A 24869-nucleotide genomic window follows, 5' to 3' on the forward strand; every position below is an offset into this window, starting at 1 on the left:
ACTGCAGCACACAGAGGCATATCCATGAGAGTTTTAATCTAGTCAGCATGGCTAAAAGTAGCAGCAAAGCCACAGTGTGCAGAGTCTTCTGCATGGGCTATACCAGCCCACCAAGAACCCTGGATACATACTCAGCTTCCTCGGCCACACACCAGGGTCTGTGCCACTGTGTCCCCACTGCTATTTTTATCCATGCTAGATAAATTAAAGGTAATGCAGATATGCATACCTGAGCTGCAATCACACCTATCATTGCAGAGTAGACGTAAACTAAGAAAGGGCCCTTTGAGACTTCAGGAATGTTAGAGGGAGAGTGATGCCAGAATTTCTCGTAGGAGCTTCCAGGCAATGTATATCTGCTGCACCACCCTTTAAAAAAAGCCAGCTCTCTCCTTTCTTTGCACCCAGCCAACCGCATACCCTAGTGTGAAGGGAGTGGGGGGAGCACAGCCATGGGCAGGGGTTATCTCCTCATATGACTCTTAGTCCTCCTTCATCTTGTGCTCATATACAAAGGCTGGCCAAAGACCCCTGCTGTGTCCTTGTGCACCATCTGGCCAGAATCCAGCCCTAAATTATTTGAGACTATGAATTGTGATATTGATAAAGAACAAGTATAAATTCATCTCAGTTCAAACAACTTTGGACTCCTCCTCGGGTTGTAGCTCTGTGTTCCATTCATCAGTATGTTTCCTGAATACACTGTAGGTCCTGGGGGAAAAAAAACACATATATGCAAAGTAAGTTACTCACATGGACATGTCCAGCGGCAGCCACAGGTTTCCTCAGTTTTAACAGCAGGGAAATTATTGTGACATGTAGGTTTTGACATCTTCTCACAATTAATTCGGTGACTCTCCAGAACCGTTTGGCCACCTGGCAAGCATGTCACAATGTGACACTTATCCGTTAATATCCATTTGTCACCGGGCTATACAAGAAGACGGGCTGATATTAAAATAGAGTTTGATGCAAGAAAAGAAAATTCAGACAACACTTGGAGGCCTCCACTTAGCAGCTACCAGACTGTGTTCCATAACCTAAAACTAGCAAGTAAAGTGACATTGCCAGCAGTGCTGTTCAAAATAGCCTTGGATAATTAAACAATAGAATGCAACGTATTAGGGAGTTCATGGGTATGAGAAAAATTAATATAGAAATATTGCAAGAAATAGACTCTGAAATTCCATGCAAAGGATAATAGTCTATAATGGGGGATGCTTTGCTGGAAGAGAATGAAATATCTAGTACTTTTGTCTATTGTTAGCAGAGTGGCCCTGCAGCACAGATGGACAACACAGTCAATAAAGAATTTCCCAGTGCTTTTCTTTAAATACCAATGCCTTTGGTTTTCATGAGTGTAAAATTATTTTGGAAAGTATTCTGAACACAGATGCTCATAGCACAGCAGGAATTAATGAGAGTTGTTTTAAGCTAGTAAAACAAAAGTCTTTTTTCTGAAGGCTTGGAATAGCTGGGTTATTTTACCTATAGTCCTGAACCCTTAAAAATTCCAATCATCCTGAAGGGGATTTGCTGCCCTGCAGGGTGGATGTTATTAGATAACCACTGTGTTCATGTAAAATAAAATAAAAAATACTCTCTTCCTGCAGGACAGTTGGAATTTTAATGCTCACTAGAGGGCCAGTTCTGCAAGGCGCAACTCTGAGTAAGTGGTGCAATCGCAACCTGTGTTCAGTCCTCCACTGAGTACTCTAGCTCTGATCCTGCAAAGCTTTTAAGTACACGAGTAGTCCTGTTGACCTGAATGCCAAATCATTCAGCAGCTTGCAGGAATGAGCCCTAAATTCCCAGGAATATCATCCCCAAAATGCATGCTTCCAAGACTCAACACCCCTAATTGACTAGTCCTTTAGTGGGTGAGAGAATATCTTTTATTGGACCAACTTCCAATAATAGATATTACCTCACCCACCTTGTCTCTCTAATGTCTTGGAACCAACATGGTTACCACAACACTGCAAACAATCCTTCAGTGTCAGTCCTAGAAGTTCTACTAAGAATAAAGACAGTGGTCTAAGAGCTGGATGACAGCACCCCAGATTCACAAGCATGAAGAGCATGGTGAAGAAAGGATGGTGACTATCTAGATATGCTACCTTAAGGCTTCTCCATTTCAGCTCTTCTCTAGTCTTCATGAGAGTGAATAGCAAGGTGACAAAATATCTGGGTTAGACACAGCATAATTCATGGTCTATTCTTGGCACTAGTGTGCAAACCAGGAATAATGCTTTAAAAGTATTTTTCTACAGCTCTGAGCTATGGGATACCATTAGTTCTAAAAGAGAACTGCCAGATTTGCCAGAACACATAAATATTGGGAGTACATATTAAATATGAGTGCATTTCCCTAGGCATGCTTTGTAGGTCTTAGGACTTTGAAAAGATTTCATTATAGCTAACTTCTCTTAAAAGTTGTCTAATATTTTTCAGGCTTGGGAGCCTAGGGGAAAGCTATAAAATAAATAAAAGTAATGTGAGGAGTTTTAAATATGGAAAAAATATTTAAGTAGTAAGATAGGACATGTTTTTTAATTATACTTTTCTCTCTCTCTCTCTCTCGAACCCACTGGAAGTAAAGCAACTGGAAGGGTACGTAGACAGCTGTGCACATCTGGCAAAAAAAGCTTTTTGGTTTTCATATTTCTTTAATTATTTTTATTTAACTCATTTACAGGAAACCTATCACAAAGCATCTAAGAGCTGTACAATAAAACCAAAGCACAACACATTAAAAAATTCAATTAAAAGAATTGTCCGGTCCCAGCCAAGGAATCTGGCACAGTGGGAAACCCAGTGACCCTCAAAGCAACAAACAGAGGCTAATTCCCAACTGATGTGGAAATGTTGGAGGGGAAAAATGGGACAGAAAGCATGTGCATGCAGACACACAAAACACACATACCAATAGCTGAGGCTCCAGAATGGTCAAGGATAAGTCATCTGAAACAGATGTGATTCCCAGAATGCCAGAGGACAACCCAGGCAAACGTCCTCTCAGAGGGAGCTCCATATCTATTTATTTAGATTTATACTCTCATTCTATAACTGAGGACCCTCAGCTCAGAAGGCCAGGCACCTTCACTGAACTCATGAACAGATAGCTTTATCATTTTTAGGATTTTATCACCAAGGGCTGGTCTACATTAGAAAAGTTCTCCTGGCATAACTATATCCTTTCTTCTTGCAGGGCATGTGGAACCCATAATTTTTGCCTGCAATTTTTCACTAGATATATTACCAATATAGTTGTATCTAGTCTGGATACACTTATATTGGTATAAAGGTGTCTTATAATGGCATAATTTATTTCACTTCCTGAACTGGAGAAACTTAAACTGGTATACACACTTTTAGACCAAAATAGCTGCATCCACTCAAGGCGGGTATTGTCCCTTTGACCACACTGGTAGAGTTAAAGTGGCAAACCTTTCTAGTGCAGGGGAGTGCAAATAGACTTTCATGTGTACTGGTAACACTGCTTCTCCACCCTAGATGTTCTTTTCATGCTCAATTCCACAGGGAAGGATGTGATGCCACCACTTTTTGCTAAATCAGGTTACGTTGAGATTACGGATTCTGACACTGAGGAGTTCCCATGATTTCAATGAAAGCTGCAGGAAGTCAGCATCTCTCAGGACAAAGCCCAAAGTCATGAATTACAAGGTGCATGACTAGAGGGCCAATTCCACAGGGTGTTGATTTCCCTGACCTCCCATCATGTCAACTCACCTCCTGCAGCAACCCACTCAGCACCTTGTAGATCAGGCATAAGGCCCCATCCTATAAGAACGTAGGAAGGGATCCTAAATCTGCACTGATAAGGGATTGATCCTGCAGGGATGCGGATGAGTGTTGCGAGAGGGCAGTCCTGTGCTACAGATGGGACTGCTGAAAATGCTGCTTTTGTTATTTATGAGCCAATAAGATGACAGAAGAGATGGGAGGAGGTGCTTCAGACTGGTGGTGGAGCAATAACTCTAGACCCAATACACATCACAAGGCATTGAGAAGCTGACTATGAGGGATAGTGTTTTATTAGCACTGTCCAGGAGGTTGCTTTCAGCCTCTGGTGCCCCACACTGCTATCAGGTTTTTAATGGCAAGTCTGCCTCAGTTTCCCCTTTGTTTAGCCAGTCACCATTTAGCCCCATGTCTATTATTGCCTCATTATGATTCCAGACAGAGTATTAATAGTCTCCTTCCCTGCACCCCCCCCCAGTATGTTCCTCCTCAGCATATTAAAATCTCTTGATCCAGGAGGCAAGTAACCCTCAACAGTCTCAGGCCTCTTTGCTCCACAGGCCTTAATAACCCTCTGCTGAGGTTGGTAGGAGTTCCCAGTCCCACCCACTCCTCTGGGTTCCAATCCAGGGACCCTGTATGAAGAAATTGTAACCAAGTCCTTACTGCTTCCTTGGACTGCTTCTTACCACACCTCCCTAGTTGACTGTTTCCAAGATTGACATTCTGATCCTCTTCTTCTGGAGGTCCCTTTACTGGGGCATCTTCCCACCAGTCCACAGCTAAACAACTCTGCTCTCAGGGTTCCTCAGTCTCTCTGATAGCTGACCTTCCATTCTGGCCTGCAGTCTTTTCATTTTGCTAGCTGTTGCAGGGCCTCCAATCAGCCCCACCTGAGGAGGTAACTAGTCTCCCTGTTAACCTGTTAGTGGCTGGAACAACTTGGGGTCTGTATGTTCTATGACAAACACCCATGGACACATTTCTGAGGCAATGTTTGGCTCCTTTAACTACCTCTGCCCTCAGTATCTTCTAAAAGCCACAATTCCAGGCTGGCTGTAGGAATAACAGAAGATCCTTAAAAAGGCCACCACTCCAATGCAAGGTACAATTTCAGATAGGCCAGGCGCCAGCCTTTCTTCTTGCAGGGGCATGTGGAACCCAAAATTTTTGCCTGCAATTTTTCACTAGAAAAATGAATTATAGGTGTAAATCTAAGTATTTGAGCTTCTAACTGCATGATCTGCATCTGTGGCTAGGTAGGTAGAGGTATAAAGGTAGAGATTTCAATTATGGATGCAAAAAATTCATGTGCAAATTACACTGACAAATTGGAGGCTGCCCTTTTGAAAATTCAGCTCTTCATTTATATTAACTGGTTTGTATTTAGCTTTGTTTGGACTAGGAATAATGATGATTTTTTTTACCTTGAGCCAGCTAACCCCACTTAGCACCTAATGAACATGCAGTTTAACAATTTTGTTATGATGTTGGCATCTGGGAGTCAATACTATGAGGCAGCATTAATTTTAAAACACAGCTTTTTCTGAATCTAGACATATTCAAAAGGACTTATGCTCTGGCCATATCCTGTCTTCCTAAGGTTATGCCTACACTAGAAAAAAAAACTAGCATAGACAAGGTAATAATAGTTTTAACACATTAACTGATCAAGATGAACTCCAGGATGGAGTCTACAATGCTTGTCTACACTTAAAACACTATGATGGCACAGCTGCATCACTGTAGCATTTCAGTGTAAACACTACATATGCCGACATGAGGGGTTCTCCCATCAGTGTAGGTAGTCCATCTCCCTGAGTTCCTGTCTACATAGGGACTTAGGTCAGCTTAACTATGGCACTCAGGGGTGCAGATTTTTCACACACCTGAGCAATGCAGTTATGCCGACCTAATTTTCTAGTGTAGATTGGGCCTTGTCCCCTACCAGATGATACATGGATTAGCAGAAGCCTCTCCACTCAAGCATTAAGGCTTTGTCGTCACTGCTTAAAAAAGTCCCTTTTTACAACAAAACAACAAATATGCACTAGTTTAGGTAGAGACAGGGCATCTGTAGTGTTTACTACAAAGTAGTTCAAAAAAGTCAGTGCTATACTTCCCCATCTGGGGTTGACATTGCCTAGTTTAACTCATGACAAGTCTAAATGGTCTCGTCTCCTTTATATTTTCACAGTGGGGCTAAAAACCAAACTTTTTTGTCAGGGAAGACAAGCCCTGAGTGCTAGTGCTTTGGCTCTGCGGGCACCTCCTTCAATAGTGCTCAGCACACGACAGGATCAAGTACCATCGGGGCGAAAAAAGATGGTGCAGTGTGCTTCCATTGTTCTATTTAGTAAACTAGCATTTGCATTCTCAGCGATCCTTACAGAAGAACAATTAATATTGTTCAATACTTCCTGCGGCAGAGCACATACATAAACATTCATGTTCCAGTGCAGACACTCTACAATATTTTACTTGAAAGGGAGATGGAGGATACAAAAAATACACTTACTCTCCTTTTATTCCCATCCTCATCTATACATTCTCTCGTGGGCTCTGAAAGAGAAAGAGACATATATTTGGCTTATCTCTCAGCTGTCCAGGATCTTAGGTCAAATCCACTAAAATATGGATTCCATCTTTTAAAATGTGACTCAGATTAAGAGATTTTCTTGTTTTATACCCTGTGAATCTGTTCCCGAGGACCGCATGCATCTGCCCAAAATGTTTGCCAGAAGCTGGGAATGAGCGACAGGGGATGGATCACTTGATGATTACCTGTTCTGTTCATTCCCTCAGAAGTACCTGGCACTGGCCACTGTCAGAAGACAGGATATTGGGTGGACCTTTGGTCTGACCCAGTAGAGCTGTTCTTACGTTATGTTCTTACAAGAAGAGAGCACAGAATAGACAAAGCCAGGTTACTAGTAGCATCAGCTCACATTCACAAAGTGTCTTTAATCCCAAAGCACTTTACAAACAATCTGCATGTATAGCAGTTACCAGTTAGGCTGCAATCCTGCAATGAGCACTGAATAGGAACAAAGGTCTGCCTATGTGGAGTTCAACACAAGATCATGGCCTTAGATTGCATGTTCCTTTGGGTAGGGTCCATGCCGGCTTCTGTACCTCATATAGACTTGACCACACTCTCAGTGATTGTGTGATAATATAGTATATGGTATATTTACCAAATAGAGACAAGTAAAGAGCATGGCCCCAAATCAGCAAAGTACTTAAGCATGCAACTAACTTTAAGCATGCAAGTAGTTCCATTGATTTCATTGAGAATACTCAAAAAGAAAAGGAGTACTTGTGGCACCTTAGAGACTAACAAATTTATTAGAGCATAAGCTTTCGTGAGCTACAGCTCACTTCATCGGATGAATCTGGTGGAAAAAACAGAGGAGAGATTTATATACACACACAGAGAACATGAAACAATGGGTTTATCATACACACTGTAAGGAGAGTGATCACTTAAGATAAGCCATCACCAGCAGCACGGGGGGGAAAGGAGGAAAACCTTTCATGGTGACAAGCAAGGTAGGCTAAGTCCAGCAGTTAACAAGAATATCAGAGGAACAGTGGGGGATGGGGTGTTTTTGAAGCTTTTTTTGTTGAAGGATAGCCACTCTTAGGTCTGCGATCGAGTGACCAGAGAGATTGAAGTGTTCTCCAACTGGTTTTTGAATGTTATAATTCTTGACGTCTGATTTGTGTCCATTCATTCTTTTACAAGGAGACTGTCCAGTTTGGCCAATGTACATGGCAGAGGGGCATTGCTGGCACATGATGGCATATATCACATTGGTAGATGCGCAGGTGAACGAGCCTCTGATAATGTGGCTGATGTGATTAGGCCCCATGATGGTATCCCCTGAATAGATATGTGGACAGAGTTGGCAACGGGCTTTGTTGCAAGGATAGGTTCCTGGGTTAGTGGTTCTGTTGTGTGGTGTGTGGTTGCTGGTGAGTATTTGCTTCAGATTGGGGGGCTGTCTGTAAGCAAGGACTGGCCTGTCTCCCAAGTTCTGTGAGAGTGATGGGTCGTCCTTCAGGATAGGTTGTAGATCCTTGATGATGCGTTGGAGAGGTTTTAGTTGGGGGCTGAAGGTGATGGCTAGTGGCGTTCTGTTATTTTCTTTGTTGGGCCTGTCCTGTAGTAGGTGACTTCTGGGTACTCTTCTGGCTCTGTCAATCTGTTTCTTCACTTCAGCAGGTGGGTATTGTAGTTGTAGGAATGCATGATAGAGATCTTGTAGGTGTTTGTCTCTGTCTGAGGGTTGGAGCAAATGCGGTTATATCGTAGAGCTTGGCTGTAGACAATGGATCGAGTGGTATGATCTGGATGAAAGCTAGAGGCATGTAGGTAGGAATAGCGGTCAGTAGGTTTCCGATATAGGGTGGTGTTTATGTGACCATCGCTTATTAGCACCGTAGTGTCCAGGAAGTGGATCTCTTGTGTGGACTGGTCCAGGCTGAGGTTGATGGTGGGATGGAAATTGTTGAAATCATGGTGGAATTCCTCAAGAGCTTCTTTTCCATGGGTCCAGATGATGAAGATGTCATCAATGTAGTGCAAGTAGAGTAGGGGCATTAGGGGATGAGAGCTGAGGAAGCGTTGTTCTAAGTCAGCCATAAAAATGTTGGCATACTGTGGGGCCATGCGGGTACCCATCGCAGTGCCGCTGATTTGAAGGTATACATTGTCACCAAATGTGAAATAGTTATGGGTGAGGACAAAGTCACAAAGTTCAGCCACCAGGTTAATCACATCAGCCACACTATCAGAGGCTCATTCACCTGCGCATCTACCAATGTGATATATGCCATCATGTGCCAGCAATGCCCCTCTGCCATGTACATTGGTCAAACTGGACAGTCTCTACGTAAAAGAATGAATGGACACAAATCAGACGTCAAGAATTATAACATTCAAAAACCAGTTGGAGAACACTTCAATCTCTCTGGTCACTCGATCACAGACCTAAGAGTGGCTATCCTTCAACAAAAAAGCTTCAAAAACAGACTCCAACGAGAGACTGCTGAATTGGAATTAATTTGCAAACTGGATACAATTAACTTAGGCTTGAATAGAGACTGGGAATGGATGAGTCATTACACAAAGTAAAACTATTTCCCCATGGTATTTCTCCCCCCCCCACCCCACCCCCCACTGTTCCTCTGATATTCTTGTTAACTGCTGGAATTAGCCTACCTTGCTTGTCACCATGAAAGGTTTTCCTCCTTTCCCCCCCCCCCTGCTGCTGGTGATGGCTTATCTTAAGTGATCACTCTCCTTACAGCGTGTATGATAAACCCATTGTTTCATGTTCTCTGTGTGTGTATATAAATCTCTCCTCTGTTTTTTCCACCAAATGCATCCGATGAAGTGAGCTGTAGCTCACGAAAGCTTATGCTCTAATAAATTTGTTAGTCTCTAAGGTGCCACAAGTACTCCTTTTCTTTTTGTGAATATATAAAGGCTTCACTTTGCCAGTCCCAGGAGCATAACACAGCAGTTCTTTAACATAGCAATGTATGTTATGGCAATGTACAACTATAGTTGAGGACAGAAAGTGATACGAATGAAATCAAAATCTGAAACGACGGGGGAATTTAATTAGGCAGAACGAGTAAGTCAGATTTGACCATTAGATCACAGCTAAGAATGCAAAAAGTTCTGAGGGATTTTCAATGGTCCCAAGTAATTAGAACTTTAGTTTTACATCTCACCCCATAGCTGACACCCCCACTAACAAACTGCCCCCTAACACCATCCTTGGGCTATTTTTCTTCAGTAGAGAAGCAATGTCCCATGGAGAGTCATAAATGCCAGCCACTATAGCTATGGCTTTTCTTGGTGGTCTTTCATCCAAGTAGTGATACATCCTGTGTATTGATAAGATCCACAGCCTAAAGGGACAGGCCTAAAGTTAAAAATGCTCTCCAAAAGCTGATGAAGTAAAATAGTAATTAGTACTATACTGGAAACATTCAGAGTCAGTCACCGTACTAAGTGACTCTGGCTGTGCAGATGAAAACTCCTGTAGAATGTCCATGAAACAACGTCTGACTAGGTATCATTTGGCTGATATCTGGAAATGAGAAAATTGATGGGCTTCTGTCTGAAATTAACTGAAGATTAAGGTAATGAAAGGAGTAGGAAAATACTTCTGTATATTGTACAAAGTACATTGTCTTCATCATTTCTGGTGGTTGTTTTTCTGGCTCAAGTTATAAAACTACATGAAACTTACCCATGCACAGTTTGTTGACAAATACATCATCCAAGGTGACCATGTCAGGAAGGTCTTCAAATCGTCTTAGCTTCATGATCCTGTCAGTACCAGATTGCCCAGCTAATGTCCTCAGCTGCTCTTCATCGTATCCATCTCCAACTCCAATTGGGAACAATGACACCCCTGGGAAATGGGAAGCAGGTTTTAAAAGTGTAATGGAAAAGCAGGGAGCCTCCTTGCTTTTGATTTGCACCTTCCAGTAGAATTCTAACAGTTAGTTTCAAGAATTATTCATATTATTCCCTCCCTATAGGCTGAAGGCAATTCAGCACATATATTCCTATGTTCTAAATCACTGTAATAGTTATTATGAGACTTATAGTTACAATAACCACTAAAAGATCATGCAAGGTCAACATGAAGAAGCTGGAGACATTCAGAAAATGTTTAAAAGAACTAAAGCTTTGATCATTGGGGGCATGCAGTTTTCTTTGTTTCAACTCATTTAATTAAAAATAACTACACTGAGCATTTAGGTCGTGTTTTACAACAGTAAATTATAAAGTAATTTGTAAAGAAGGGTGTTGTTATTTCCATTTTACAGGTGAGGAAACTCAGATACAGAGAGGTGAAGTGCCTACGGTCACACAAGTTATAAAGCCCCATACAGTATATATTGGCAAACTTACAGGGTATATAAGTTATGGCAGAATTTGACTTACTGTTTCTTACTCTGTTTATGAACCTTACAAGAACTGTCTCAATGTAAAAGGGTCTAAATTTATGACCTTTAAATATCGCCACTGTAATCCAGTTGAATCCACAATGGTACTGAGAGAGTGAAAGGCTGAAAATGAAGTGAGGCCTATGTTTGTTAAGCTGTCAAATAACATGTCTGTACTTGCAGTTCCCCAAAGTTTAGGGGCATCTGGATCTGGAGATTTTGTTAAGACCCATCTCTACCAAATAGTAAACAATCACATTGAATCACCGCACTCATAACATCATGCCAATATTTGGATTTCTTTACTCTCCATCCTAGCTTATTACTTAAAAAATTAAGCAAATCAGTAAAAATAGTGGAAAAGTGATAAAATTTACTGTTGATGCTTGCAGAATATGCAGCAAAGTCCACTGGATCCTCTGATTTCTCTGATACAATGATCACTGCTATCTTTGATGCATTGGGTCTTCCTCCGTGGGCTTCAGACATAGCATGCAGAACTGCAAAATTTACTGCTTCCCCTAGAAGCAAATTAAAAGATATATGAAAGAAGCAATAAATCACTTTCAAAAAGGCTGTAAAAATAAAGCCTCAGTAGTGGATGATGGATAGGGGAAATGCTCTTTTCCAACGCATTTTTAATGTCTCTTTTTTACCATCCTATAAAGTCTCTGTCAGCTTTAAAATCCCACTGATACGGCTAATACCTCCCTACACTGAAGGTCTCTCCTAACTTCACATAGTCTGAAATTATGGGTGTTTTACTGCCCTTCCCCTGGCTTAACCATTGGTGTAAAGCCATGTATTTTGCCTTGAGGATCACCTTGTCTGGGAGTTTGGTAGAAGAAAGGAAAGAGGAGGTACCCAAGAGGAACATGTCTTTTATAACACACCTATTTTTCCTTTCTGTGAAGAAACAGTGACATCCAGTGGACAATTATACACACCAAAACTATAATCACCAGGTTATATTGTACTGTATTTGTCACCTGCACCATTCGCAGAAAGGATCTAGTGTGTTCCTGGTTTGGTTAACTTTTGCTTTAACTGCAAGGAAGTATTTTTGCCTGATTTCTACCTGCAATTTCTCTGAAATCTGGAAGTTTCAGACTAATCTGGACTATAGCCAAACAAATGCTGTAAAAAAGGATTCATGGAATTCTGCTCAAATGAAAATCACAAATTGGCTTAGATAACATTCATTGTCTCTCTGATTCGATATCGATGAACATTCACTCAAGTAACATTTTGTTCACAATAATGACCTCAGAAAGAGAAAGTATTGCAAATACTTGTACTTAGATATATGTTTGCAGGGAGTATTTACTTTGGAAATGATCATATGCAGCTTTCTTGAAAGCTCTTTTGGGTTTAGGAGTAGAGTGACCAGATAGCAAGTGTGAAAAATCGGAACACTTTGATATTCTAGTTGCTTATATAAGGCAAAGCCCTTTATATCGGGATGTCTGGTCACCCTATTTGGGAGTCACCAGTTTAGAGAGGAGAAATGATACCACGTGACATATAATGCTTATACAAGGTGAATAGTGGATTAAGAATAATCAATACTTGAAACTACAGTTGCGGGGAATTGTTTATTAGCAGTCCCCAAGGCAGAAAATATTTTTGCATAAGCATTCCCTGAATAATTTTGAATAACAAACACGTTCATAAAATATGGGAAGCTTGGTCACATATAATCCACCAAGAGAACACCAAAACAGCTCTCATGCTTAAACTCTTTTGATTTAATGGCCTTTGCATCATGCCCCGCACACCTGTTTCATTAGCAGAGACAGAGCTCCTTTTCTCAAATTACTGAAAGCAAGGGCAGCCTCTAAGAAGCCCACTCAGCATATTGGTTATTGCTAGCCTGGCAGCAGTAGGTGAAAACTCTGCAAAGCTACAGAGTAGGAAATCATGCTTTCAAGAAGTCTTTGGTCCTAAGAAGCGTCGGGCTTCATATATGTGCCTGGAGAGTTCTAAGATGTTAAGCTGAACTTTCTCACCTCTCATCTCACAGCCCTGCTTCAGGAGGGTCTTCTCCTTTCCCAAAACAAGGTGTCGTCTACCCACCTGTTTCTCCAAGATCTCCTACTCCCTAAACAACTTACAGCCTCTCTGCCCCCCTTATCTCAGCTATTGGCCCTCTTCTCCCATGTTATCAGCAATGTGTTATTCCTTCCCCACCAAGGCTTGGCACCCAACAAGCACCGCCTCTCCACATTGGTACATGGCCTGCCAGAAGAGCCGAGACACACCAGTCAGATTTACTGCAGTCATGAGTACCAAAGTGGACATACCTTACAGTGACCAGAAACCTCCTTTCTCCTGGCACAGCGACCTCTGCTGGCAATCTTCTGACCCTTGAAAACTGACTAGTCCCCAAGTATGAGCCAGACTCCTATGCATATCTGAAGCACCAGCTTAACCACAATCTCTACCATATATGCTTTTGCTTTCTAGTAACTACCATAGGCCAAAAGGGTGGTAGAAACAGAACATGGCAAGCTATTTATAACTAATGGATATAACAAAATATAAGGATAGAATTAACATGAACCTTTCTCAGAGTAGCCGCCGCGTTAGTCTGTATCTGCAAAAAGAACAGGAGTACTTGTGGCACCTTAGAGACTAACACATTTATTAGAGCATAAGCTTTCGTGGGCTACAGCTCACTTCATTGGATGCATAGAATGGAACATATAGTAAGAAGAAATATATATACATACAGATAAATTGGAAGTTGCCATACAAACTGTGAGAGGCTAATTAGTTAAGATGAGCTATTATCAGCAGGAGAAAAAAAACTTTTGTAGTGATAATCAAGATGGCCCATTTAGACAGTTGACAAGAAGGTGTGAGGATACTTAACTTTAGGGAAAAAGATTCAATATGTGTAATGACCCAGCCACTCCCAGTCTCTATTCAAACCCAAGTTAATGGTATCTAGTTTGCATATTAACTCAAGCTCAGCAGTTTCTCATTGGAGTCTGTTTTAGAAGCTTTTCCGTTACAAAATTGCCACCCTTAAATCTTTTACTGAGTGGCCAGAGAGGTTGAAGTGTTCTCCTACTGGTTTTTGAATGTTATGATTCATGATGTCACATCTGTGTCCATTTATTCTTTTGCGTAGAAACTGTCAAGTTAGCCCTTGAGGAATTCCACCATGATTTCAACAATTTCCATCCCACCATCAACCTCAGCCTAGACCAATCCACACAAGCAGTCCATTTCCTGGACACTATTGTACTAATAAGCGATGGTCACATAAACACCCACCCTATACCGGAAACCTACTAACCGCTATATTTACCTACATGCCTCCAGCTTCCATCCAGGACAAACCACACGATCCATTGTCTACAGGCAAGCTCTAAGATACAACCGCATTTGCTCCAACCCCTCAGACAGAGACAAACTCCTATAAGATCTCTATCAAGCATTCTTAAAACTACAATACCCACCTGCTGAAGCGAAAAAACAGATTGACAGAGCCAGAAGAGTACCCAGAAGTCACCTACTACAGGACAGGCCCAACAAAGAAAAGAACAGAACGCCACTCGCCATCACCTTCAGTCCCCAACTAAAACCTCTCCAGCACATCATCAAAGATTTACAACCTATCTCGAAAAATTATCCCTCGGTCTCACAGATCTTGGGAGATAGACCGGTCCTCGCTTACAGACAGCCCCCCAATCTGAAGCAAATACTCTCCAGCAAAAACACACCACACAACAAAAACACTAAACCAAGAACCTATCCTTGCAACAAAGCCCGATGCCAACTCTGTCTACATATTTATTCAACTGACACCATCATAGGACCTAATCACATCAGCCACACTATCAGAGGCTCGTTCATCTGCGCATCTACCAATGTGATATATGCCATCATGTGCCAGCAATGCCCCTCTGCCATATACATTGGCCAAACCAGACAGTGTCTACTCAAAAGAATAAATGGACACAAATCTGACATCAGGAATCATAACATTCAAAAACCGGTAGGAGAACACTTCTGTTTCCATCCCTCAGAGTCTTCCTTGCTGCTTAATAACCCTGAAGATTCATTTATTTTGACCTGTCTCTGATAAAACACTCCTCTACTCATCCTCAAAGCAAGCCATCTTCCAGGCAGATGAAAACAATAAACTGGGGGTGGGAGGGGAACCCACCAACTTCTTGGTTACTCTGTGAAAGACTTTTTGGTTTCCGTTTCCTTTGTTTTATATATAAGAAAATCAAGTTTTCCACAGATTTATTTCAATGGAAAACAAAAACCAGATAGTTACCAGATATAACACAATAGAAAATCCTTTTCAGTTTACCAAAATTTCTGTGGATATTCCCCACCCTGCTCCTTTCTGGACCGCATATAGAGAAGGAAACCAGGTATAATGTAGATGTAAGCGAGAAATACCAGTCACACAGCACGTGGGCTAGCCCAGAGACCAGAGACCGATTTTTTGCATAGTACCTGTGTTGACACCAACCATTGAACCAGTAGCCAGCATTTCTGAATATTGTTTTAAGATGCATTAGAATGGAGCAACAACCCTGCATTTTCAGATCCATGAAGGACATTTTATATGTTCACATTAAAATAACAAACACAAAGTACTGAGGTAAATCAAGGCTTAGACACTATAGAAAACCCTAAGCTGAATAGAAATCATCCTAACTACTCTTGCCTGGGAAAGCCAAGAAATGTTTTTCTTTAAAGAAAATATGGAAACGATCAAATATATACTATTTATTAATGACATCAGGTGTAATCCTAGCTCCACTGAAGTCAAAGGGAAGTCAATTGCTCATAGTCAAGGGATTTCACTCATACTGTTTTTTTCTTTTCTGGAGAAACAAAACAAAACACTGCATTTTACTTGCATGTTCCTTAGGCCCAGACTAGTAGACAACATGTTGCTAGAAGTTGACCATTATTGTAAGTTATCCTAGGCCTGTTACTAAATATATGGTTTATTATTTGAAATGGTTCTTGTTTCCTACGAATATATAAATATCAAAAATGACTTCAATAACTGTATGTATTTTTGGTACTAGACACACAGACTATGAAAAATAGATGTGGAAGTCTTCAATGCTAAAGGCCTTCAGAGGGGAAGCAGCATGTAACATTTACACAACATGCAAATAGCCATAGAGGACTGTGATGGGGTAAGCACAGAATACCCCTGCACTACAGGAGTTGCAGCATGCATCTCCACTGCCTCTGGAGGCAATAGGCCCACTTCTGGCCTCTGCAGGCATAATGGCCAACATTTTAAACATGTGGAGACCTAAATTTGGGCTTCTAAATTCTGAACTATAATATCCGATTTTCAAAAGTGCTCAGTTAGCTCTCAGAAATTTTTTCACTGAAGTTAATGGAAGCTACTGGGTACTCAGCAACTTTGAAAATGATTCCACTTAGGTCTGGTCTACACTACAAAGTCAGGTTGACATACAGTCGTCTTGTTTTGATCTATGTGCGCATGTGTCTACGCTCAGGCAAGGTCTACGCTACAAACTGTGATCAACAAACAGTACAGCTACCAAAGTTTGTATATTGCTTGGTGGCCTGCATGCTTGGCTGCTTGCATGACCACTACACATGTTCACCAGGAGTGCGTGTGTCAATGTAATGTGCAGTGCACCACAGGCAAGTAGCCCACTGTGCCACATGCTACCACCCAGCACAATGCATTTTGGGAAAATTTTGCAAAGTGTTATGGGATAGAAATGACTTGCAGAGGGATCTTAGGGAGCTAAAGTTCCCAGGATGCAACTTTCTCCATCCCATAATGCCACCCATATCCTATAGCTTTCATGCCTTTTTAAAAAAAAATCCCACAAACCTACCTCTGCCATCTCTGACAGAAGCATGGAGCCCAATGATTCTCCTGAATTTGCAGACCTGCAGGAAATACTGCAAGAACAGGGGCATGATGATTTCTTCAAGGACAGTTTGTTGAGGTACATTGCAAAAAATAATTCATGGTTGTTGGTAGTGTTCATGGAGCTGCTGCAGAAAGTCAAACGCTACTTCTGGGCCTGATAAATGAGCACTGACTGGTGGGATCTATAGTAGGTTTGGGATGATGACCTGAGGCTGCAAAACTTTCAGATCTGAAAGGCCACATTCCTGGATCTGTGTCCCAAGCTCGCTCCAGCCCTCCAGCTCAAGAGACATCAGAATGAGAGCTGTACTGACAGTAGAGAAGCAAGTGGCAATCACATTGTGGAAACTTCCAATGCCAGATTTCTACCAGTCAGTGGAAAATCATTTTGGAATTGAAAAATTCACTGTGGAGGCCATTGTCATGTAAGTGTGTATGGCCATTACTTGTCTCTAGCTATGCAGGACTGTTACTCTTGGCAATGTGCAGGTCACAGTGGATGGATTTGAAGCAGTGGAGTTCCTGAACTGAGGTGGGGTGATAGCGTTCATAAATTCATTTAGGCAGCAACCCACCTTGCCTTAGAATAAATCAAGAAAAAGGGCTACTTTTTTATGGTTATGCAAACATTGAAGGTTCACTGCGAGTGCTTCACAGAGATCAGTATGGGCTGGTTAGGGAAGGTACTTGACGCTCCCATCTTTAGGAACAAAGGATTATTCAAAAATCTGCAAGAGGGGATGTTCTTTCCTGACCAGCAGATCATCATTGGCGATGTTGAAATGGCAATAGTGATTCTAGGGAACCCAGCCTACCCATTGCTCCTCTTGTCCATGAAGCCATATACTGGCCATCATGACAGCACCCAGGAAAGATTCAAGTACTAGTTCAGCAGGTCCAGAATGAGAGCTGAATGTGCTTTTGATTGAAGGGATTCTTGCTAGGATTCTAGATTGGAACTCATGAGAAAAATATCCTAATGCTAATAGCTGCCTGTTGTATCCTGCATAATAAATGAGAAAAAGGGGAAAAGCTGCCACTAGGGTGGTGGTAGAGTGGCTGGCTGCTGACTTTGAACAGGAGCTAATACAAAAGTCCAGCATGGAGCTAGGTGATTGAGGGAGGCTTTAAAAAAGCTGGAGTGTTGTCTGGCCCTGGAGCTTTGGATGTTAATAAGAAGTGTGCAGTGCTTGCTGTAGTTATAAATATGACTGGGTATTTTCCTGAAGCTATCAATTCTGTGGGGCTTGGTGTGTATTTACAAGGATTGTTTGCTTTGACTACTCTATGCAGTCTGCAGTTTTTGTTGTGACCTAATAAAGATAATTTGATTCTCCAAAAATAGAATTTTGAGAAGAAAAAACAGGGCAGAAAATCACCATACAAACACCCGCAGGCCTTGTTATACAAACTTAACAAATTAACAGGGTGAAAATTTTAAAATTAGAAAGGAAATAAACATTTATATCCATGTGAATGTACAAATTGTAGTCTATTGTGGCTATGAGTACACTAGCCATGGTTCTCACAGGTCAGGGCATGTGAAGCGATGGTTTTCCTTGTTGTCCCTGGCATGGAGTGACACAGGTAAGGATATGACATGTGAGGCCATGTGGTATGTTGGGGGGGAGGAGGGGGTACAGGGAACAGCAACAATGAAGTTTACCAGTGACTGCAAAGGGTAGAGTCTGGGATTCTTGGACCTGTAGGTCAACCAGAGTCTGCAGCTTTTGGGTTAGCTACCTGAGAAGTCTCATTATGTCCAGGTGTACCTCCCCCTCTTTGTCCTGCTGGGACTCTTAGGCCTTTGTTCCATCTTCTTTTTCTCTTTCCACGCCGTTGGTCACATTAGCCCTCCAAGCCCTTCGTTCATGGGTCCAATACAAAAGTGGCTTGCAGGAGTTCACAGAACATGTCCTCGCTAGTCCTCTTCTTTTGTCTCCTCATCAGAATTGGGTGTTCTGTGGGCATGGAGGAAGCATCCCTCAAGACTGCAGCAGGAGGAGCAGCCGATAAAAGCTGATTGATATACCACTGGATTTACAGTCACCATGGAACATGAAAGACAAGTTTCAAAAATTCCTTCCATTATTCCCATAAACACTTGTAATAAGAAATGCTTATTGACATTTCAACTTTGGAGTACTTCTGCACCACACCACTCTCCAACCCCAGCCATGCTGAGTACGGCCCACCACAGGCAAGTGCGGGAAAGATTTTCTATTGCATGAGGCTATTGAATTTTAGCCCCTATTCCATGTGTACATTTATAGGGCAATGGCACTGAATAGTGGCACTATTTTCCACAGGCAGTGGTGATTTTAGCTGATATCTCACTCCCGAGGGTTACAAAGGTACAAAGAGAATACAGCTGCTACTGTGCATCCTGAAATCACCTGAGTCTATGTGCTGCTAGCCTGTTTACTGAAGTCATTGCAGAATGATGTGGGAAAGTTTCCTACTGCAGAGAAAGAAATAAAACTGCCATCCCTAGAAACCTGTGGGAGAGTATTGCAGAATCTCCATTAAAGTGTAATCAAGCTCTCTCAGCAGAGTAAAAGGGACATCGGTAAGTACATGAACAAGCTGTTCCACATGCCTAACCCAACAGAGGAATTGAACAGCGATGCCAGCTCTGCCTGTGTGTTGTACCTCTGTCTCTCCTTGTATGAGCAAAACAGTAAAAAGTTGATATTTCTGTCTTCTTAGCTTGGGGATGGGCCAAATGCCATCTTTAAATGTAAGCACTGTAAGGAAAAATGCATGCACACATGTACCCAAGTTCCCTTCCCCTTCATCAAGCTCATTTGTTCTTGCCTGTGGGATTGGCTACAGTGTGGCAGAGTGTCAAAAAGGTCCTGGCTCATGGCATTGCTGGAATCTCCCGTTGTGTCTCCTCCTCTGCACCCCTCCTTCTCCTCACTGTTCACAATGTCTTAGACTCATCCAAGGTATCCACAGTGGTCTGTGGGGTTCTGGCGGGGTCTCTGCAGAGTATGGCATGCAGTTCCTTGTAGAAACATCAGGTCTGTGACACAGCATCAGATCTATTCTTGTCCTCCCTGGTCTCGTGGAATCCCTGGTGAAGTTCCTTTGCTTTCATGCAGCACTGCTGCTGATCCCTGTTGCACCCCTTTGGCTGCACCCCCTGATCTGCTCATAGATGTCTACCTTCCTATAGCTGGTCCGTAGCTGTGCTTGCACAGTGCCTTCTCCCCACAGGCCCAGGAGATCTAATACTTCCTGTTGACTCCAGGCAGGAATGCATCTTGTGTGGGGAACCAGAATGGTCAGCTGCATACAACAAGGGTGAACTGCTAGGTGTGTTCACCAGGTTGGGCCATCATGAAAAGCCATTTCAAAAATCACATGGGGAGGTTTAAAGTGGGACTGGCTTCTGGCCTCTGTGACCCATGGGGAGAGGAGTATAAACTTGTGACCACTTTGGTCACTGTTGCAATGAAGAGGCCATTGTGGGACAGCTGCTGTTAGGGTTGACACAGGTCAGGAAGTGTCCTTTACTTGCACTGCAACAACCTCAGTAAATCAACGATGGCCTTGTGCCATTCAGGGAGGTGGTTTTACTGCGTTCCTGTGATGGGGCATTTACATCAGCCAGAGACAAATTTTAGTTTAGGCACCTAAAATAAGGGCCTGGGCTCCTAACTTTAGGCACTTATTTTTTGAAAAACTTGGCCAGTTCTTCCAAGGGCTACTGCAGTGATGCTACACCTCCTTCTTTCAGAGAACCCATGTAAAATTCTTCATATGATTTTCTGAAGTTGTATAGAACAAGAAATTCAGATATAATATAAAAAGAAAAGGAGTACTTGTGGCACCTTAGAGACTAACAAATTTATTAGAGCATAAGCTTTCGTGAGCTACAGCTCACAAAAGCTTATGCTCTAATAAATTTGTTAGTCTCTAAGGTGCCACAAGTACTCCTTTTCTTTTTGTGAATACAGACTAACACGGCTGCTACTCTGAAACCAGATATAATATAATAATTAAAAAATTAGTCTCCAAATAGACGTGATGCCTAGATCATGGAAGAAAGGGGATAGCATCATGGTGCTTATTGCATATGATTTTAGTTGCTTCTTCCTAACCCATGACTCTCAAGAAAGGTCCTGCATAACTTTTCCATGGCCTACCATCTATCTCAGCACTCCCTGAACAAGATTGTAGAGTAAAGACAAAATGGCTGGATTAATTTGTAGTAAATCATTTGATACAGTGATGGACAAACTCTTACTTTGAAGGAGTGGTTTAAATTGGCTTGGATACAAGCATATTGCAAGGACTGAAAGATGTTAAATGAGCATTAAAAAACATAATGATAAAAGGCAATGTGCTGAGTTGGGTGGGAATTGTTGAATGGGAAGCCACAGGGATCCACGCTAGAGCTTGTCTTATTGAATACTTTCATTCATGAACTGGGAAGGGAGGAGGAAATTCAGGATATTAATTAGAATCACAGTTATGAGATTGGAAGCAATTAGGAACACTCCCAGTGAAGGAAGAGAAAGTGTACAACAACATGACCTAGAAACATTAGAAATATGGGCAGGATATAACAAAATGAGATTCAACCTGGAAAAAACCAACCAAGGAAAAAAATATTCCAGTACACGGGCCATTAATAGTGTTGTGGGGAGACACTGGGAAAGCAGAAATTGCTTAAAGATCCTTTTCTTTAATTTTGTCTGAAGTGAGGGATAAGATGTAAAATCCATTGGAGTGCTGTAGGGTTGTGAGAAACAGGGGAATTCAACTAGGCGGAGGTTCATGCATAAATCTTATGAAACGATCTTAAGTGGGCTCAATAGTTTCACTAACACCTCCACTATGGTTTTAGATCTGTTAGAAAAAGTGAATTTGAAGTTGTACCTTCTGAGGAATCAGAGGGTTTATATAGAAAACTGTTTATGCAACCTTAATTATGACAAAAGGAAAAGGAGTACTTGTGGCACCTTAGAGACTAACAAATTTGTTAGAGCATAAGCTTTCGTGAGCTACAGCTCACTTCATCTAGCTCACGAAAGCTTATGCTCTAATAAATTTGTTAGTCTCTAAGGTGCCACAAGTACTCCTTTTCTTTTTGCGAATACAGACTAACACGGCTGCTACTCTGAAACCTTAATTATGACAGAGCATGTTCAATGCTGTGCTTTAAATATGTTGGTGTCCAGTGCTTAATCTGTAATGAAAGAGGTGCCAGGGCTCAAGCAATTAGGTGCTAGGGCTCAAGCAATTTTTTTACATTCATCACTGATGCAGCAAGCTCAGACATGCCAGGGCTATGAACTGCCAAGCCTAGAGATGCCGGGGCTCAGCCCTGGCACAAATTAAGCCCTGTTGGTGTCCTTGACAACTCTGAAATAAGATTATTACAGACACAAAAAAGAACATTATTAAGATTGCAAAGTCAAGCAACAAATGATAGGGAATACCAGAATTAAGGTTGCCTGTGCAACCCTAATTTGGCCCCCTTGTGTGTACGCATTATGACAAGGTCTTTAATTCCATGATCACATACTACTTTTTCCCCACAGGATGGATGGTGCACAGGATGGATGGATGGTGCTCACTTGGTGACCAGCAATTCAGTTTTTTGTTTTCTCCTTATTGTTAAATGTGTAGCCTGAGGCCTCATTTACTACACAGTGTTCAAACCCTACACTGGACACAGAATTGGTAATTTCCTCACAGGCATTTCTACAGTGCTCATCACAAATACCGGAGTGCTTCACAAATATGCATTTATCTTCACAACACCACTGTGAGGAGGGGAGGCATTATTATCCTGGTTTTACAAATCGGGAGCTGAGGTACAGAGAGATTAATATCAAACATTTCCACTAATTTGGGGTGCTCAATCTGAGACATCTAGGACCTGATTTTTCAGAATACTTAGCATTAGATAGTACTTTATACATTCAAAGCACAGGTCACATTGCAGCAGACATCTCTGAAAAGCAGACCCCAAGGTCTGAAGTCAGGCACGCAGAAAATGAGGAGCACACAATTAGTGATCATCTTTGAAAAGTTTGTTTTAAGCGACTTGCCCAGCATCACGTAGAAACCCTGTGGTAGAGGCAATTCTCCAGGGTAGCATTCTGCTGCCTGAACCGTGAGACTGTCCTATCTCTTCTTGCAGTCCCCTGCCTCATTCATTACACATCTTTAAGCTTCTGCAGCAAATGATGCAGAGCTGCTATAGACAACATCCTCCTTTATTACACCCCAGAGCAGGTCAATTCTGTGTACTGAATGAAGCAGAGGTCCTGTGCAAAAACTAGTACATGATCATGTAATTAAAGACTATCATCCTGAAAATGCCCAAGGGGAGTGAATTAAGTGTGCACAGGCAGCATTAATTCTGGCATTTCCTTACTTCTGAGTCCTTGATTTTGCAATCTTAACATTATTGCAATGTAGGTTTTTTGGATGCAATTTCCTACTTTTTTTTAAATTTAAAAATTGAAACAAAAATTACATCATACAACCATATTGCGCTCCAACAGGGGTCATCAGCAGGGTTGGGATCTTTATGTGCACATCTCAGTCCCCCATTAGTTAATGTAACAAAGTAACTGGTAGCAATGGTAGGATCTTATCTTCTATGTGCACCTGCCACTAGAGGGGATGCAGATCTTTGTCAGTGGGTTTCTCAGGAATTTGCTAGATGGCAAAGGAATACTGAGATTTACGAACAGTGTGTTCACTCTTCCTGTAGGGGACTGTGGTCTAGTGGGTGCAGACCCCTTTGCCCCCATACCCCTAGCATCACCCTGTCCTATTCTGCTCATATCCCCCCAGCTCCTGCCCCAGTCCCCCTAGTGCTTTTTTACTCCTCTCCAATTCCCACTTCTTTCTGGTTTGCCCCCACACACACCTTCCTCCTATGCTGTATCCCTGACTCCTGCCATTGATCCTGCCTGTCTCCTCCCATCTTCCAGCTCCTGACTTTTAGTTCCTACCTCTGTCCCTGTCTCCTGCTTATGACCCCCCACCACTCCTATTTTCCCCCCACACACATTCTAAGAACAGTAAATATTACTGTAAAGGTAAATACCAGGATGTGGCAAGGCACCCCCTTTTAGTAAAACCGCATCCACTCTATGAGGGATTGGAACCCTTACTGCAAATACGCTGAAACCTCTACGAGTGTTGCCCTGCCAACCTGCAGCATGCCCCCAGCTCTGCAGCTTTTAGACAGCTAGCTGTTTGTAAATTGTAGGAACACTAAAGAGTTATCATGCATGTAGTTCACACCCTGAGCATCAGCGAACAAGCTACCTGGAACTATGAAAGGGCCTAAGCAAAGAGAGTTTTACCATAGGGACCAATCCTGCAGCTGTTCCTGGCATGAAACAGCCCCACTGAGTGTAAAGGGACTACTCACAATGGAACAGGCAGCGTAAGGATTGCACAGGATCATGTTTTCAATATGGGAGAGACCATGCAAATGAGAAGCAGCAAAGCTGGTATTGGAGTGACAATGCTGGTTGATGTATTAAACCCTTGAGCATGCCCAGGATGAACGAAAGATGAGCTTTTCAAAGCCACCTAATGGATTTTAACACCCAAATTGGGGCATCCAAATCTTTTAGGCAGCCTGAGTGTTTCCAGAAGCCTGAATCCTGGCAGACTGAGCTGAGTGCTCATGCATTTCCCAAGAGCATTGAGCCTTCTATTCCACCAGCCTGACTCACAGATGCTTATTAAATGTTCTGGGGTGCAGGATCAAGACCATAATGACTGACTTTACCTGCTTGGGAGGAGTGATTTCTATTCCATTCAGTGTCTCAGACCATCTCCCTCATTGTGGTATCTGAGTGCCTTCCAATGAGAAACAAACAACTCATCGGCAACTGCGTAATGCATCTCTCAGTCCATCTCCTCTCCCCAGGATAGGACCATGTTTTTGTTGCTTATCCTGCTAGCCTCTGTAGCTTACTATACATTACATAGGAGACTTCATGAAACTTATCTATCTGAATGTAACAATTTCTCCCACAAAGAGTTTGTAGAAGTCTCATCAGCCATCTGGTATTTTTATTTCTCCAGGCTGAGAAAGCAATCATAGCCAATCCTCCTGCGAACTATGGAGGTCAGGTTTTATTTCTCACTTTTCTATAGCAATAACTCTTTACAGGATGAAGTAGGCCAAAGACCCTAAAATCTGTACACTTCTCTGGTCTTATAGGACCCTGATGCTCGATGG

General features: G+C 42.1%; 1 protein-coding gene across 1 annotated transcript in view; it reads right to left on the reverse strand.

The window, feature by feature from the left end:
- VWF (von Willebrand factor) overlaps positions 1–24869 on the reverse strand; it is a 224737-nt gene that overhangs the window by 79303 nt on the left and 120565 nt on the right. The window contains 4 exon segments of the mRNA XM_043514792.1: positions 754–931; positions 6284–6327; positions 10035–10199; positions 11118–11261. Coding sequence (XP_043370727.1) covers positions 754–931; positions 6284–6327; positions 10035–10199; positions 11118–11261 — 531 coding nt within the window.

Source organism: Dermochelys coriacea, chromosome 1 (genome assembly GCF_009764565.3).
Source record: "Dermochelys coriacea isolate rDerCor1 chromosome 1, rDerCor1.pri.v4, whole genome shotgun sequence".
Taxonomy (NCBI): Eukaryota; Metazoa; Chordata; order Testudines; family Dermochelyidae; genus Dermochelys; species Dermochelys coriacea.